This window comes from Monodon monoceros, unplaced genomic scaffold (assembly GCF_005190385.1).
Source record: "Monodon monoceros isolate NGI ecotype Baffin Bay Population unplaced genomic scaffold, NGI_Narwhal_1 Super_Scaffold_1, whole genome shotgun sequence".
Taxonomy (NCBI): Eukaryota; Metazoa; Chordata; class Mammalia; order Artiodactyla; family Monodontidae; genus Monodon; species Monodon monoceros.
In genome coordinates, this window is record NW_021703765.1 from 72163838 (window position 1) to 72181949 (window position 18112).

An 18112-nucleotide genomic window follows, 5' to 3' on the forward strand; every position below is an offset into this window, starting at 1 on the left:
AAAAGAAATGAAATTGAGTTATTTGTAGTGAGGTGGATGGACCTAGAGTCTGTCATACAGAGTGAAGTAAGTCAGAAAGAGAAAAACAAATACCGAATGCTAACACATATATATGGAATCTAAAAAAAAGAAAAATGGTTCTGACGCACCTAGGGGCAGGACAGGAATAAAGACGCAGACGTAGAGAATGGGCTTGAGGACAACAGCACAGGGAGATCAGCTGGGTGCTTTGTGACCACCTAGAGGGGCGGGATAGGGAGGGTGGGAGGGAGACGCAAGCAGGAGGGGATATGGGGATATACGTATAGCTGATTCACTTTGTTATACAGCAGAAACTAATACAACATTGTAAAGCACTTACACTCCAATAAAGACGTTGAAAAAAAAAAACAGTGCTGGTGAGAAAGCAGGGAAATGGATACTCCCTGATAGGACATTGCTGGTGGGAGTGTGGCTTGCTACAGCTTCTTAAGGAAGGGATCTGCTACAGCTGTTGACATTTGAAATATGCATGCCTGTTGATCTGCCTTCCAATTTCAGGATTCTGTCCTACAGAAATAAAAGCATCTGCACCAAAGGTAAATGTCTTCAAGGATGTGTATGGAGCATTGTTTGCAAGGGACAAAACCCAGAAACACAGCAAGCACCCACCTACGTGGGAGTGTTTGCAAAGTTATGGCACCTTCCCTCATCCCACAGAATATCAAGCAACTATTATAATGAATGATTTTAGACTTAAATGTACCAGCATGAGAGGATCCCATAAAGCATTATTAATTTTAAAAAATGCAAGTTACAGAACAACGTCAACGATGCGAGCCTACTTTTTACAAAAGTGACATGAAATCCAAGTTAGAATTCTTGTGTGTATTTGCACACACCTGCTCTTAACTTTAATTATCTGAGTCAGGGCAGGGACAGGGTTAGCGTGTGGCGGGTCCTTAGAAGGGGGTAGAGGGCAGAGTTAATTTCATTATTTTATTGATTTTCAGAGTTTAACAAACTTTTCTTTCTGTCCTTCCAATAAGAAAGGAAAGACACACTTGTGACAAATGAAATGATATTATGTATAAAGATGCACACTTGTGACTCCTTTTGTTTCAATCCCACTCCCGGGTTTATAACTGTGAAGGTCAGTGTTATGTGTCAACTTGGCTGGGCTACAGTCCCCAGTTATTCAATAAGCACTAAGCTAGGGACTTCCCTGGTGGCGCCGTGGTTAAGAATCCACCTGCCAATGCAGGGGACACGGGTTCGAGCCCTGGTCCAGGAAGATCCCACATGGGGAGTAACTAAGCCCGTGCGCCACAACTACTGAGCCCACGCTCTAGAGCCCACGAGCCACAACAAGAGAAGGCACCACAAGGAGAAGCCCATGTAACCGCAATGAAGAGTAGCTCCGGCTCGCCACAACTAGAGAAAGCCCGCGTGCAGCAACGAAGACCCAACGCAGCCAAAAATAAATAAATTAATTTTTTTAAAAAAAGCACTAAGCTAGGTGTTGCTGTGAAGGGATTTTGTAGGTGTGATTAAAGTCCATAATCAGTTGACTTTATGTAAGGGAGACTATTCTAGATCATCTGGGTGGGCCTGATCCAGTTGGTTGAAAGACCTTATATGCAGAGCTGAGTCTTCCTGGAAGAAGCAGTTCTGCCTGTGGATGGCTGGTACCCCCGAGTTTCCAACCAGCCCATCCTGTGAATTTCAGATTTGCCTAGCCAGCCTCCACAGTCCATAAATCGATTCCTTGCGATAGACCTTTTTTTTTTTTTTTTTTTGCGGTATGCAGGCTTCTCACTGTTGTGGCCTCTCCCATTGCAGAGCACAGGCTCCGGACACGCAGGCTCAGCGGCCATGGCTCATGGGCCCAGCCGCTCCGCGGCATGTGGGATCTTCCCGGACCGGGGCACGAACCCGCGTCCCCTGCATCGGCAGGTGGACTCTCAACCACTGCGCCACCAGGGAAGCCATGACAGACCTTTTAACGTGGGTCTCCTACTGAGGTTGTTTCTCTGGTTGAACAGTGACCGACACAATGCCCTAGAAAAATTATTTTACAAGTGCAGCAGAAGACGTGTAAAAAGATGCCATCAGTAGCAAAAACCTGGTAACAACACACATATATCCATCAACAGAAAAATGGATAGATAAACGTTGACGTAGTCCTGCCATGAACTGTTCATTACACAGCACGGAAAACGCACCAACTGCCGCCACACAGACGGCAGGGTTGAAGCTCACGAACAGGATGGCGCGAGAAAGAAGCGAGTCACATAAGAATAGAGAAAGCACTATTTGATTTACATAAACTTTTTTTTTTTTAATTTTTGGCTGCGTTGGGTCTTCGTTGCTGCATGGGGGCTTTCCCTAGTTGTGGCGAGCAGGGGCTACTCTTCGTTGCCGTGCGCAGGCTTCTCATTGCGGTGGCTTCTCTTGCTGTGGCTCGCGGGCTCTAGAGCGCAGGTTCGGTAGTTGTGGCACACGGGCTCAGTAGTTGTGGCTCGCGGGCTCAGTAGTTGTGGTGCATGGGCTTAGTTGCTCCACGGCATGTGGGATCTTCCCAGGCCAGGGATTGAACCCATGTCCCCTGTATTGGCAGGCAGATTCTTAACCACTGTGCCACCAGGGAAGCCCTGATTTATATAAACTTCAAAGACAGGCAAAACAAATGTCATTGCTTAGGAATACTTATATAGTGGTAAAGCTATATAAATAGGTATGTAAAATCTATATAGATTATATATACTATATAATCTATAGTATATATAATCATATATAATATATATCATAGATTATAACATTTTATACATTATAATGTATTATGTGTATTATATATAAATATTATCTTATAGAGGATACATTATATGTGTGAATAAATACGTACATAAAACTAAGTTTTACACTTATAGTGATGGAGTGATTTACACAGTCAGCAGGTTGATGGTGATTTAAGGGACCCCTAAGGTACTGATAGCTGTTTTTTAACCTGAATGGAGGGCATTTGTTTGTCCATTTTATTATTTTTCAGTTGTAAGGAAAAAATGTTGCCTCATTCCAGTTCTACAAGGATCTAGTCATCAGCGGCTATAGTTGCCCTGCTCCAGTATACCCTGAAGGGAATTCAGGATGGAGAAAAACAGGAGGAAGTATTCTGTGTTTTGGATATATGGCCTCTAGACGGTCAACATGCATATCTAGGGAAGGATTTCAATGACCCCAGACTCTTGCATCTTCCCATCCATAGAAAAGCACTAAAATCATTAATTTGAGACGTCTGATTTTAGTGGTTAGCAGTAATCTTTTATGGAGATGTATGCTTGACTACATGTATTTCCCAGCCAAAAAATTTATATATATACTGGCTTCTCCCTCACCTCTTTGGAGCAGTTCCTCTGAGCTTCCTGAGATGCTGTCTCTCTGACTATAGTCCTCAGTGAGGTCCCAATAAAACCAAGACTCAACTGTTGTGCATTTTTTTCAGTTGACATCACCCAGGCTGTGGGCCTTCTGAATAGGGAGGCTGAATGTCAGACAGATCCAGCCTTACCTCTGAGTGATGTAGGACACTCAGCCCATGGTGGTGAAGGGGACTCACTTGGGGTCACACAGACCTAGGTGCAAATCTTTGCCACTTCCCGGTGGGTGTCCTGGGGACAGGTCGTTTCATCTCCTTGAACCTCGATTTCCCTTCTCTGTGAAATGGGGATCTCAGTAGCCCTCACCCCACAGGGCTATTAAATGGGACAAGCACGCGGACACTCACTGTGATCTACACGGCTATACTCTGCAATAATCACTGTAATCCATGTGCCGAGATTCCACAGATACCGTGCCCTAGACCACAGGGTGGGTGGTCACCACAGAGACCACAGATGTCCTCTCTAGGGTGGGCAACTAGAGTGCTCGGAAGGTAAGGAAGGCGGGGGCTGGCAGGGAGGAGGGTGGAAGACCACCCAGAGATGGTAGCATTTGAGCTGGGCCTGGCACATGAGTAATAAGAGTTTGTCAGGTAGAAAAAGGAAGGGCTGGGACTTCCCTGGTGGCGCAGTGGTTGAGAGTCCGCCTGCCGATGCAGGGGACGCGGGTTCGTGCCCCGGTCCGGGAAGATCCCACATGCCGCGGAGCGGCTGGGCCCGTGAGCCATGGCCGCTGAGCCTGCGCGTCCGGAGCCTGTGCTCCGCAATGGGAGAGGCCACAGCAGTGACAGGCCCGCGTACAGCAAAAAAAAAAAAAAAAAACAAGGGCTGACATCCCGGGGCAAGGGGCTCAGAAGGAGCAGCGGTGTGGCCGTGTGTAAGTCCCCCGCTTCCGGGCCTAGAGTGGGGATAAAAGATGAAGTCGGAAAGGTGCGCTAGGACTGGACGCTAAAGGGCCTCGATCGCCCTTCAGAGGGCTCAGAGCTGGGCCTCGGTGGTGAAGGTGATGAGGAAGCAGGACGGACTTTGAGAGAGGGAGGTGGTGGGATTAGATGCGTGCAAACTGTGGAAGTGGGGGCGGGGCTGCTGGAGGAGGAGGAGCGTGACCTCAGCCTCAACATCCCCAGTGCCAGCCTCGGTGCCCTCCCCACCCCAACAGAAGGAAAGACGGAGGCGACCAGAACTTCCCCCGGAGGCTAGGAAACTGGGGAAGGGGGGGGCTATATCCGTCAGGGCGCGTAGATCGACTAACTCCCCTGTTTTGACTTATTTGCCATCTTCTTCTTTTTTTCTTTTTCAGCCCCACTGCGCGGCTTGCGGGACCGTAATTCCCCAACCAGAGATCGAACCCGTGGGCCCTGCAGTGGAAGCTCGGAGTCCTAACCACCGGACTGCCGGGGAATTCCCTGCCATATTCTTCTTTTAAAAGCCACCCTGCTAGAGGGAAATGCTGAACCCAGTTAGGAGATCTCTCAAAGGGAGGCTGCACCGCCAGAGTTTTTGTGTGTAAGGCGGAGCGTTCCCTGCCTGGGATCTTCTCAAATACTTTTTTGTTTTTTTTTTTTGCGGTACCCGGGCCTCTCACTGTTGTGGCTTCTCCCGTTGCGGAGCACAGGCTCCGGACGCGCAGGCTCAGCGGCCATGGCTCACGGGCCCAGCCGCTCCAGCGGCATGTGGGATCCTCCCGGACCGGGGCACGAACCCGCGTCCCCTGCATCGGCAGGAGGACTCTCAACCACTGAGCCACCAGGGAAGCCCCTCAAATACTTCTTATCACCACTGATTACCAGAAGCATTTTGACGCCGTCTCACCCACCCGTCCCTCGGGAATAGAACCCTCTAGTTTCACCCTACAATGTACCTCTCCGGCCTCCTACTGTTTATACCCACCAGGTTTCATCTCAGCTTCTGCTTTAGCGGCGAAAACAGAACCGACAGACCTCGAGGGAGCCTGTGCCTTTAAGGGAAGAGGCGGGACGAGCCCTTGGGGGCGTGTCCTCTGGGCGGGTTGTATAAGGGGCGAGGCCGGCGCCGGGCTAGTGGGGGCCGAAGCAGGGCTGAGCGGCTGGATCTGACTCGGACGCTGCCGCAGGCGGGAACCCTGGGCTCTCGGCTTCAGGAGCAGAAGTTCGGGAGGCTCGGGCCGGTTGGGCAGGGACTGGAAAGGCTGCGAAGCCCGGCGGGGTCGAGGTGCGGAGTTTGCTGGTCCGAGGCTCCTCGCAAGGTAAGAGGAACCTCCCCGCCCGCCTGGGCGCCGCGGGAGGACTGGCGCCGGAGTTCAGCTTCTCAACATCCGCCCGGATTGGGAAACGGAGCACATTGACGTTCCCGTTGGCTGGCACCTAGAAAGTGCAGCCGCAAAAGTGATTACTGCCCCAGTTTTCTGCCCCTGCCCCTTCCTGTCGGGTGTGCAGATCTGAGCGTCTGAACTCCTGACCTCGGACAGGCACAGGTGAAGCGCTCCATAAATGCTCCCTTGTGAATGAGTGCAAGAAATCGGCGGCCAATAAATAGGAGACACGTGCTGATCCTCAAGTTGGGAACACCTGAGGCGCGAGCCCTAATTAAGCCCTTATCGTTTGCTCCGATGCTCCAGCATTTGTCTTCATTTTACAGATGAGGAATCAGAGGCTCAGAGACATGAAGTGACCTCCCCAAGGCCGCACAGCTCGTTCGTGGCTGAGATTATATTGCAGACCTGGAGTGTCCCGTTCCAAGTCAGTGCCAAGTGCAGTTACAGAGAACAGCAGGAGGGAAGGGCCTGTCAACAGGTGAGGAAAGAATGCTGAGACAGGCCCTTGTGCCCCCTTTTCTTCCCCCAGAGCCGCGTCCTACCCCTCCTGCCCCTGCCAGGACATTGAGCAAAGATTTACCGAAAAACGTTGGTAAATCTGGGCTTTGTTGTTTTCTGGGCTTTGCTTTTCCTGAAGGCAAAACAAAACATGCTCAACTACAACATGTGGAAGAGCCAAAGAAGAAAATCAGTGTGCCGGGGACTTTTTTTTTTCTCTCCAGTTTAATTTCTTTGGAAGAAAAACAAAGCTGGTTTTTCCCTGGTGTTGAGGGAAAAAGACAGATGCTAAAGTCCAGCCCAGCTCTGCTGCTGACAGGCTGTGTGACTTTGAGCAATTCACTTCCTCCTGGGCCTTGATTTCCCCATCAGAGGAGTTATTAGCCTGGTTTTCCATGGGAACACTACTGGGGGTTCAGGAAGAAGGGCTATCTAATCTGCATGCTAAATGAGTCAGGCCCATCCGGAATGTGGGCTCCTACCTGGGCTTTCCATTGGTGTGGGGAGGAGGAGGGGCAGTTCTTCAGCTGAAAAAGTTTTCAGGCCCCTCCTGTTGGGTCCTGCAGTCTTCAGTGACACTGTTCGTCTTTCTCACCCCTACCCTACAGGCCACTAGAGGTGCCAGCTGTTTGGAACTGAAACATGACAGAAGGGGACGCGGAGAGTGAGGGCCAGGCCCCTTGGGCGCTGGTGGCCAGAGGCCTGCTGAATCTGTACTGGGTGCTCAGCTGGCTCTGTGTGCTGCTGATGGTGGACACAGTGTCGGGGGCCGGGGGCCCATCTGCAGGGACCCGCATTAGCTCCCAGTTTCCAGCCTCGGGTGTGAACCAGAGCCCCGTGGTAGACGTGAGTGTCCAGGCGGGAAACTGGCATCAGGTGGGGGTGTATTCAGCCAATCAAGTATGTATTGAGCATCTACTGTGTAGCAGTAGATGTGAGCTAAACCTTGGGATATGCCAGGGCACGTATACTGTAGACAAAAATCCCTGCCCTCATGGAGCCAGCAGTCTCTTAGGAGGGGGATAAAGAAGTAAGCATGTAAATTTCAGGTGGTAAGATGCTATGTGCTCAGCAGATAATGGGATAAAGTGATATTGGGGGGTGGGGGCTGTGAGGAAGAAGGAGTATTTCCAACTATTTCAGCTTGGGGGGGGGGTCACAGATGGCCTCTGTGAGGAAGGGACCTTTGAGCCAAGCCCTGAATGGAGAAAGGAAGCCACTTATACAGACATCAGAAGGAAGATCATTCCAAGTGGAGAGAAAGGCACGTGCAAAGGCCCTGAAGCAGGGACAAACTTAGTTTCTGGAGCTGTGAGGAGGCCAGAGTGGCTGGAACAGGGTGAGTGAGGGGGAGAGTGTTAAGAATGGGGATGGAGATGTAGTGGTGGTCAGATTACAAAAGGCCTTATAGGCTGAGGCTAAGAGGTGGGATTTGTTTTATGACAGTGGGGAGCCAGTGGAAGGTTTTAAGCAGGGGGATGTCAAGATCTGATTTATTTCTTCAAGGGATGTCTTTGGCTTCTCTGGGGAGAATGGATTGAGAGCGTTGAGGGTGGCAGCGGGGAGAACAGTGGGAAGGCTCCTGCAGCTCACCAGGTGATGGTGGTGGTGGGAGATAGGAAAGAAGTGGTGGGACTTGGAGGAAGTATTGGAGGCACAACAAGCAGGGTATGCTGATGGCTTAGATGGAGGGGCATGGTGGTGGAAGAAAGAGAGGCGTCAAGGATGGCTCCAGATTTCTGGCCTTAGCAGTGGGGGGATGGAGGAGGATGGTAGTGCCACTGACTTGTATGAATGGAGGGAGAAGCAGTGGGGACGCTTGGTGAGAGCAAGGAGGCTTCCTCCCAAGGCAGGGAGGTTTGGGCCGTTGAGACAGGCCAAACGGAACTTGCATCATTCTGTTCTGACGTCTGTAAGGGGAGGAGAGGCCACAGTGGATCCAGAGTGAAAATCTGAAGGCAGGAGGCTGCTCAAGATGAGCCCCTGCTGCACGGGGCTGGAGTTCTCTCTTTGTATTCTCTTCAGTGAGAGAACAAACGAGAACAAACGGAGTAACAAACTCCTCCCCACTTGAACTGACAGCTGAGGGTGCTTAGCGCCCACACCAACTTTCTGGGGCTGCTGAGTACCTTCATGCCCATGATTCGAGGCAGACAGACAGGTAATTATGCCTATTCTACAGACGGGTTACTGTGGTTATAAAATTGCTGCCTCTTGGGGGCAGGAAAATGGGGGTTAACTGTGGCTTGTGTCAGATAATCTCTCTGAGTTATTGAGCACTTAGGCCAGCAATGTGCCTAGCTCATCAAGTCCTGTACCCAAACCCCTGAGACGGGTATGGTTATCTCTGTGCTATAGGTGAGGACGTTGAGGTTCAGGGAGGGGAAGTTGGCCACGAGGGAAGTAGCAGAGCCAGGATGTGAACTCGTGGCTGCCTCATGCTGAATCCAGACCCTTCCCCTCTGGTTCACTTGCCTCCCAAGACTGACACAGGTGGCTGCCCTCCTGGAATTCCCGCCAGCCTCTGGCTGGCTGCTGTCTGGCCAGCTTGCAGGCTGGGAAAGGCCACCCACTCCTCACCTAGGTCCTTTTGCATAGTCACTCGTTCAACAAATATTTATTGAGCACCTATTACGTGCCAGGAACAGTGCCACACGTGAGGGGTAAATCAGGGAGCAGATAAGCTCGGTTCCTGCCCTCATGGAGCTTATACTCTAGTGGGGGACACAGATGAGAAACAAATCAACAGGTAAATCCACAGGATTTCACTGGGGGATGAGGAGAACAAAACAGGGTGGGATGTGATGGAGTGAGATGGAGAGGGGTAGCCACTCTGCCTCGGGCTGTCAGGGAAGGCTTCTCTGAGGACAGAGACCTGAAGCTTTGCAAAGATCTGGGGGAACAGCAAGTGCAAAGGCCCTGAGGCAAGAGCAGAATGACGTGTCACAAACAAACTTTGAGAGGCCTCTGCAACAGTGAGCTGGGGGTGAGGGATGAGAGGAGACAGGAGAGGTAATGGAGGCCGGACCGCCTGGGGCTGTTTGGACCGCTGTGCGAAGTTGGCCCATTCCTAGGGGTAAGACGGGAGCCATGGTAGGATTTAGAACACAGGAGGGACGTGATCTGATTTCAGTTTTTACAAGGATCCCATTGGCTGCTGTGGGAGAATCAACTGTAAGGGCGGAGGCAGAGAGTAGGCTGGCAAAGCGATCCGGTGAGATGCTGGTAGCAGCTTTGGGAAGGGGTCCAAATTAAGATTTTTGGAGGGGAAGTAGAAGACAAGGTTCTGCTGGGCCACCCAGTGCCCCATGCCCTAAGCCCGGGCTGGCCCAAGTGTGGCCTCAGAGGGCCAGGGACAGGTTTGGCATCAGACCACCAGGACCCAGTGGTTCCAGGACACTCCTTTCGGGGAAGAGGAGAGTCTGGAAAAAAATCTCCACTTAGGACAGATCTGACCGAGGCTGGACATTTGGGGCTGACCCTTGTGGGGGGCGGAGGGGCCCAAGCTAACAGGTGCAGGGAGCTGTTTAGTCTCATTTTTCCCCTCTGGAAAAAAGAGTAATCAAAGCTCATTTTACTGAGCACTGACTGTGTACCAGGCACTGTTCTAAGCACATGGATTAACGCATTTAATCCTTCATTTCAGGAGCCGGCAAACTTCAGCCCACAGGTCAAATCAGGTCCACTGCTGGGCTTTGTAGTCCGGGAGCTGAGAATGGGTTTTATATTTTCAAATGGTTGAAAAAATTTTTTAAAAGAACACTATTACGTGACACATGAAAACTTTGTGAAATTTGAACCTCAGTGTCCGTAAGTCCAGTTTTATTGGAATACAGTCATGCCTGTTTATTATTGCAGGTGATACTTTCACACAACAAAGCAGAGTGGAATGGTTTCAACAGAGACTGTCTGGCCTGCAGAGGGGAAAATGTTTAGCCTTTTATAGAAAGAGTTTGCCGACCCCTGCCTCATTTTATAAAGGAGGGAACTGGGGCACGGAGAAGTTACGTGAGTTGTCCAAAGTCGCACAGCTATGAGTAGGGAAGCAGAATTTGAACCCAGCCTGCATGGTTCCAGAGCCCTCTCCTTATAAGCACTGTACCACCCAGCCTTGCTGAGCAGTTGTCACAAGGTCCTGGTGAGAGTCCTGTGATTTTTCCACCCCTTTGAAAACTTGCCGTGTTGGGGTCCAGCTGCAGGGTTGGGAAAATAGGAGGAGGTGTAGCTACAGGACGTAGGAGAGTGGAATTGTAGCCCCAGGTCACATCTACAGTGCCTCCTTGGGGGGCTGATCAAATGAGGTTAAGAACGTGAGAAGTCTTTGAGAGTTCTTTAGTGTCTGCAGTTAACTGACTGTAGATGAGTGTTTGAGTTTCCTGTTGCTGCTGTAACAAATTATTACAAACGTAGTGGCTCAAAACAGCACACATTTGTTATCTGGAGGTCAAAAGCCCAAAATGGGTTTCACTGGACTAAAATCAAGGTGTGGGCAGGACCGTGTTCCTTCTGGAGGCTCCAGGGGAAGGTCCATTGCCTTGCCTTTTCCAGCTTCTAGAAGCTTCCTGCATTCCTTCCTTATTTTGTGGCCCCTTCCTTCATCTTCAAAGCCACCAGCGTAGCATCTCTCTCAGTCTCTCTCTCTGACTCTCTGACCTATGCTTCCATCACATCTCTTTCTGTGACTCCGACACTCCCACCTCCCTCTTAAAAAAAATCCTTGTGATTACATTTAAAGGCCTCCAGATAATTCTGGACAATCCCCCCATCTCAAGACCCTCAATTTAATCACCCCTGCCAGAGTCCCTTTTGCCATGTAAGGTCGCATATCCACAGGCTCTGAGGATTAGGACCTGGACATCTTTAGGGACCACTGTTCAGCCAGGGAGGATGAACCAGGAGCTTGTGACTCCACATGTCCCTCCCAGCCCCCTCATCCCCCAAGCCATCCCCGTACTGCCCGTGCACCTGCACAAGGAGGGGCCACTGGCTGCAAGTAACAACATTTGGAGAGGGCATCTAGGTAGGGAAAACCTGAGCCCTTTTTTCTTTAATCCTACTATAGTTTAATTAATGGTATTGTACCAATGTTAATTTCTTAGTTTTTAAAAATATTTTTATTTATTTATTTTTGGCTGTGTTGGGTCTTCATCGCTGCGCCTGGGCTTTCTCTAGTTGCGGCGAGCGGGGGCTACTCTTCGTTGCGGCGCATGGGCTTCTCATTGCAGTGGCTTCTCTTGTTGCGGAGCACGGGCCCTAGGCACACGAGCTTCAGTAGTTGTGGCACGCGGGCTCAGTAGTTGTGGCTCGTGGGCTCTAGAGCACAGGCTCAGTAGTTGTGGCTCGCGGGCTCTAGAGCGCAGGCTCAGTAGTTGTGGCGCACGGGCTTAGTTGCTCTGCAGCACGTGGGATCTTCCCAAACCAAGGCTCGAACCTGTGTCCCCTGCATTGGCAGGCGGATTCTTAACCCCTGCGCCACCAGGGAAGCCCCCAAGCCTTTCTTGTTGGGCCCCAACTAACAAAATGGAAACGATTTTAAATTGTCCCCTTAGTATTGGAGTTGTTTAATTGTTTGGCTTCTTAATGGAGCCAGCGTGGACTTTGATAGTGTGCATTCTGATATTCAGTAATGAAGGGAGTGTGGAGAAGCACTTAACAAAACATATGTGGCACCAAGATGCCAGCAGCCAGAGTGGGTTTGATGAACACCGCTCTGTAGGTGAGGAAAACAAGGCCCAGACCCCTTAAAGGGGCTGCTGAAGGTCACCCAGCCAGCTGGTGGCAAAGCTGGGTCTCAGACCCAGGACTGCTCTTCCTCTCAGCTGACTCTGTCTCCCATACCAGTCTTACTGGTATAGGATTGAAAACTGACGGCCCACGGGCTTGTCTAGCTGCTATGATTTTGGTTTTGGTTTCAGTTTTTTGGGCAATGTGGGGAGGGGTTTTCTTTCATTTTATAACTTGGATGCCTTTCAGCAGGGCATGCACCCTCCAGCTCACCACCATTGCCAGCAGCCGCGGTGGTTTTAGACATTTATATAATCTGCCTGGCCCCCAAGGCATTGAGTTTGCAACCCTTTCCTGTCCAGCCTCGCCCTTGAAACTTGTTCACAGAGGGGAAAATATTTGACCCTCTCTGGATTCCCTGGGTGTCCTTAGTGATTCAGGGAAGAGGATGAGAAGGGAATGAGATGGTCTGAAAAGTCACCCACCCCAGACTCAGAGCAATGCCCCTTTAACTCTACCACCCCTGGGCAGAGCTGGGTTCAGGTCCTGATGGGCTTCGAGGGAGGGGATGGCCAGCTTGGGGCACAGGGGCAGGTAGGCTGCAGAGAAATGCGATTCTGGAGACCAGATTTGGGGGACCCGCCTTGCTGACTCACTCTGCTGTCAGGGAGATGGAGACGAGCTGGGCTGGGACCATCTCCCTGCGTCCTCCCTGGCTGACCGTGAAGACCAGGAGGTGGGGAAGAAGGCAGGAAGAGGAGGCTGCCCTTGCCCAGTTGAACTGTTTCCCCAAGAGCTTCAGCTAGTAACTTTCAGGCAGACCTGAGTTTGAAACCAGCTAGCAGTGGTAGGCTGTGTGCCCTGGGGCAAGTCACTTTACCTCTCTGTGCCTCAGTTTTCTCATCTGTGAAGTGGAAACAATTGTGCCAACCTCCTAGGTCTGTTTTTTTTTTTAGAAGATATTGGGGGCTTACACAGCAGTTTATTAATTAATTTATTTTTGCTGTGTTGGGTCTTCGTTTCTGCGCGAGGGCTTTCTCTAGTTGTGGCAAGCGGGGGCCACTCTTCATCGCGGCGCGCGGGCCTCTCACTATCGCGGCCTCTCTTGTTGCGGACCACAGGCTCCAGACGCACAGGCTCAGTAGTTGTGGCTCACGGGCCTAGTTGTTCCGCGGCATGTGGGATCCTCCCAGACCAGGACTCGAACCCGTGTCCCCTGCATTAGCAGGCAGACTCCCAACCGCTGCGCCACCAGGGAAGCCCCCTAGGTCTGTTTTGAAGACTGAGTTGGGATCCAGCACAATGTGTGGCAAAACAATTATGAGACCATACTGTGTGCAAGACTTTGGTGGGAGGGACAGACATTAAAACAAGTCTGTGATCCTACAAATAACTGGGGATTTCAAAACACGAGAAGTGCTTTGTAAGAGAAGACCGAGGGTGATGGGCACTTATAACTGGAGGATCTGCCCTACGCTGGGGGTGATCAGGGAAGGCTTCCTGGAAGAAACGTCTAAGAATTGGAGGATGAATGAGTGGTGGTCTTTCGAGGGAGGTGTACCAGGCAGAAGGAACAGTGCATGAAATAGGTACAGTGGGTCAGTGTGGCCTCTGTAGAAAGCCAGTAATCAAGGGATGAGGAGATGACCTGAGGGCTCAGGGACAAGAAATCTCATCTCCAGTTTGGCATTGGTGGGAGTTCAGAGAAGGCTTGTGGAGGGGATGGAACTGTGATTTGACAGAGCTTTTTTTTAAAAAAAAAAATTGTAATACAGCATACATAACCTAAGATTCACCATCTTAACCATTTTTAAGTGTACAGTTCAGGGGCATTAAAAACATTTACACTGTGCAACCATCACCACCATCCACCTCCAGAACTCTCTCATCTTGCAAAACTGAAACTCTCCTCATTAAACAACTCCCCATTTCCCCCTCCCCCCAGCCCCTGGCAGCCACCATTCTGCTTTCTGTCTCTATGAGTTTGACTATTCCAGTTACCTCACATAAGTAGAATTACATACACAGTATTTGTCTTTTTGCAACTGGCTTATTTCACTTAGCATGATGTCTTCAAGGTTCATCCCTGTTTTGGCCTGCGTCAGGATTTCCTTCTCTTTTAAGGCTGAATAACATTCCATCGTGTGGATGTGCCACATTTTGCTTATCCATTCATCCATTGATGGACACTTGGGTTGCTTCCAAACCTTTTGACTACTGTGACTCATGCTGCCATGAATATGGGTGTGCAAATGTCTCTTTGAGACCTGACTTTCAGTTCTTTTTGACATACACCCAGAAGTAGATTTGCTGGATCATATGGTAATTCTGGGTTTTTTTCCAGTTTTATTGAGATACAATTGACCTACAGCACTGTATATAAGTTTAAGGTGTACAGCATAATGATTTGACTTAACATATATTGTGAAATGATGCCCACGATAAGTTTAGTGAACATCCATCAACTCATAGAGATAGAAAAGAAAGAGGTTTTTTTTTCCTTGTGATGAGAACTCTTAGGAAATACTTCAGCAACTTTCATGTATACCATACAGCAGTGTTAACTATAGTTATCACCTTGTACATTACATCCCTGGTACTGGTGATTGTATTTTTAATTTGGGAGGGGAACTGCCGTGCTGTTTTCCACAGCAGCTGCACCATTTTTACACCCACAACAGTTGCACAAGGGCTCCAGTTTCTCCCCATCCTCCCTAACGCTAGTTATTTTCTGGTTTTGCTCATTTGGTTTGTGTAGTAGCCATCCTAACATGTGTGAGGTGGTACTGACAAAGGTTTTGAACATAAAGTTTGAGAAGGGGGAGCTTCTAGGCAATGCCTAAGCAAATGCATAACCTCACAAAGACCTAATATCCATTATATAAAGAGCTTCTATAAATCAATAAGAAGAAGGAAACAATTGAAAAAACTAGCCGTTTAAAGAAGGAATACAAATGGCCATTAACACACGAAAAGAGCGCTTCACCGTCCTCCAGGACTTGCAGCTTAACAACAGGGAGATTCCTACTACATTGGCTGGAACCAGACTTATGGCAGCCACCCTAACCCGGTAGGGGTGCAGGTGTAAACTCCTTTCCCATTGCTGGTGGGAGTGTGTCTAAGCAGAGCTTTAGGGGGGGTCTTCTGGCAAAATCCATCAAATGTTTAAGATGTTTCTCCCTCTGCAGCAGACACTGTCAGGGCCCCGCCCATATCCTTTGGACTCTGCCATTTTGGTGGGCTTCTGTGGACCTCGAGTTCCCAGCATCTTTTTTCAGAACCACCCATAAGCATGGTAGGCCAGAAGTGCTGGGGACCTAGCACCTCCCTCCCTGGCAGTGCTCACCTGATGACTGATAGGAGTTGGTGTATAAATACCCCAGCTCCCTTGCCCTTGGGATTACCAGCCCATGGTGGGAACGATCTCCACCAGCCTTCACTGGTTGCATTTCCATCCCTGAATCTCTCCTCCCTTTCGGTGCTTGTGTTCTATACACCTCCCAAATATTCTGCTTACTTAGACATCCTTGTCTCTGGGTCGCTTCTGGAGGAACTCAGACTGGGATACTCTCTGACTCAGCACTTTCACTTCTAGAATTCTCCCTGACAGAATATTCTCACGTGTACTCAGAGTCATGTGCAAGGAAGTTGATTTTGGTAATAATGAAAAAGTAGACACAACTGCCCATCAGCAGGGAAACGTTACCTCTACTATGTATCATCCATGATGTGAAATCCTAAGACTCTACAGTGGCAGGGGGTGGCGAGGGTGGTAATGGTTAAGGACAGGGATTCTAGAGCCTCAAACTGCCTGGGTTCCAACTCTGTCTCTACCACTGAGTGGGCCCTGGGATATTGTCTTAGTCTCCTTATCTGTATAATGGGCAGGTTAATAGTACCTTCCTCATAAGATCATGGTGCAGATTAATTGAGGTACATTTTAAGCTCTTAGCACTGTACCTGGCATATAGAAATCCCTCAGAGTGTTTTGACTTTTATCATCATCGTTGTGTGCATCAGTATATCAATACACGGCACATACGTGAAGTGGTAAAAGTTATGTTGCAGAAATGAGCTTCAGGATGGACTCATTTCTATGAAATAAACTGTATACTAGGATGTCTGTACAAATATCGTTAAACTGAGAAATGTCTGTAAGGGTCTGCTTCAAACTGATCATAGTAGGACATCTGGAGAGAGGCGGGATCATGGAGGGCAGGGATGAGAAGGGAGAATTTAGAAATCTTTATGTATTGTTTCTTTTTGTTTCATTTTAAATACACCTATTCAGGACTTACTTGGGTTAGTTTCAAACACAAGTTTATTTTTAAAAATTAAAGTGTGCAGCTGGCACCTGGAGGCCTTGGGAGGCTTAGAGACCAGGATGGAGGAGGTTATCTTCACTGCTGAGGTGGGGCTGGGCCAGTCAACCACAGGGTGTCGGACCCTGATGTCCCCCCTCCCTTCCCACAGTGTCGAGAAGTGTGTGGCCTGAATGCCTCTAACCGCTGTGATTTCGTCCGCTCCAACCCTGACTGCCGCAGTGAAGGGGGCTACCTGGACTACCTCGAAGGCATCTTCTGCCACTTCCCACCCGACCTCCTCCCTCTGGCCGTCACTCTCTACGTGAGGCCCCGCTCCGGGGAGCTGGTGAGAGGGGCTGGTGGCCCCGGCGGGACTTAATGCCCTTTTCCCTTTCCGGCCCCCCAACCCAGGCTTTTTGGCTGCTCTACCTGTTTCTGATTCTGGGAGTCACCGCGGCAAAGTTGTGAGTTTGGCCTTGGGCTCATATCCACCTTATAGATTGGAAAATGGAATCCCAGGAGGTTGACATTGGGGTGACCCTGGGCTTGGGGGAAGGATGGGGGCAGGAGCCACTCATTGTGGAAACACTCACTGTTTGCCTTTTCTCCATAGTTTCTGCCCTAACTTGTCAGCCATTTCGACCACACTCAAGCTTTCCCACAATGTGGCAGTATCCTTTGTCCCCGAGGGATGGAGGGCAGTTAGGGCGGGTGGCTGGGAGACAGGGTGGCAGCTCATGGCCAGGAAAGGCCCCTGCACTGAGGCCCCTTGACACGCTCCCCCCATGGCGTCACCTTCCTGGCGTTTGGGAACGGGGCACCGGATATCTTCAGCGCCCTGGTGGCCTTCTCAGGTCCGCGCACAGCCGGCCTGGCCTTTGGGGCACTGTTTGGTACGAGAGGCCCCGGCTAGGGTGGGGTGGGGCAGCAGGAGGGGGCGCAGGGTAGACCAAGCTTGGCATCCTCTCCTCCAGGCGCAGGCGTGCTGGTTACCACCGTGGTGGCCGGTGGCATCGCCATCCTGCACCCCTTCACAGCAGCCTCGAGGCCCTTCCTCAGGGACATCATTTTCTACATGGTGGCCGTGTTTCTGATCTTCACTGCACTCTACCGCGGCAGGGTCACGCTGGCATGGGCCCTGGGTGAGCGGCCACAGGACCAGTGCGGGGTCACCCCAGGGCTGATGCGTGGGAGGCATGGGGGCACAGGAGGGAGTGGTCAGCAGGGCACAGAGTCACCTTTGGTTCCAGATGTTGGAAACCCTACTCAAGGTGGCTTGAGCGAAAAAAGGGGACTCGTGGTTCGGATAACCAAAGAGGGCAGGGCAGAGTCAGGGTGATGTTCTGAATTTTCACAATTTCAGATTTTAACAAGCAGTACAGCCAGGATGCTGACTGTGGCCGTCAGGGTCCCGGCAGCATGTCCTTTCCATCCAGATGGTTCAAATGACATGAATGGCGGGACAATTTACAGAGGGTTAAGGAAGCCAACAAGGGATGCTGAGATGCAGAGACACCAGGGACCAGCAACAGTGGGAGCCCCTGAAGGGGCAGAGAATGGGGTGCCTGGAGCCTGCTGAGGGCTACAGGCCCAGACCTGGGACCACCCAACATGAGTGACAGTTATGGAGGGTCACAGTCCCTGCCGGAGACAGGGTACCACAGCAGGGAGGGAGCAGGGAAGAAGTGCCCCAGACCCTCCCCTACTGCCTTCTGTTTTGCTGTCAGGGCTCCGTGGGTGGGCCCAGGGCAGCCAGAGTTCAGGTGATGCAGTCTGCAGGGCTCAGCCTCCCAGGCCACAGAGCAGGACACGGACCCTTCACACTTGAATTGTGTCCTAGAGGCCACTGCCTATACCAGGCGTTACACCCACCGTTG

At 50.6% G+C, this 18112-nt stretch overlaps 1 protein-coding gene across 3 annotated transcripts in view; it reads left to right on the forward strand.

Annotated features, from left to right (window-relative positions):
• Positions 1 to 5441: 5441 nt before the first annotated feature.
• SLC8B1 (solute carrier family 8 member B1) overlaps positions 5442 to 18112 on the forward strand; it is a 31269-nt gene continuing 18598 nt past the window's right edge. For all 3 annotated transcript variants that reach the window (XR_003794509.1, XM_029229516.1, XM_029229524.1), the window contains exons 1-8: positions 5442 to 5640; positions 6033 to 6187; positions 6816 to 7053; positions 16405 to 16557; positions 16647 to 16699; positions 16849 to 16906; positions 17023 to 17128; positions 17210 to 17377. Coding sequence is in view for 2 of the 3 variants with exons in the window: in XM_029229516.1 (XP_029085349.1) it covers positions 6850 to 7053; positions 16405 to 16557; positions 16647 to 16699; positions 16849 to 16906; positions 17023 to 17128; positions 17210 to 17377 (742 nt within the window). In the remaining variant the exon portion in view is untranslated. The remainder of the gene's footprint in view (positions 5641 to 6032; positions 6188 to 6815; positions 7054 to 16404; positions 16558 to 16646; positions 16700 to 16848; positions 16907 to 17022; positions 17129 to 17209; positions 17378 to 18112) is intronic.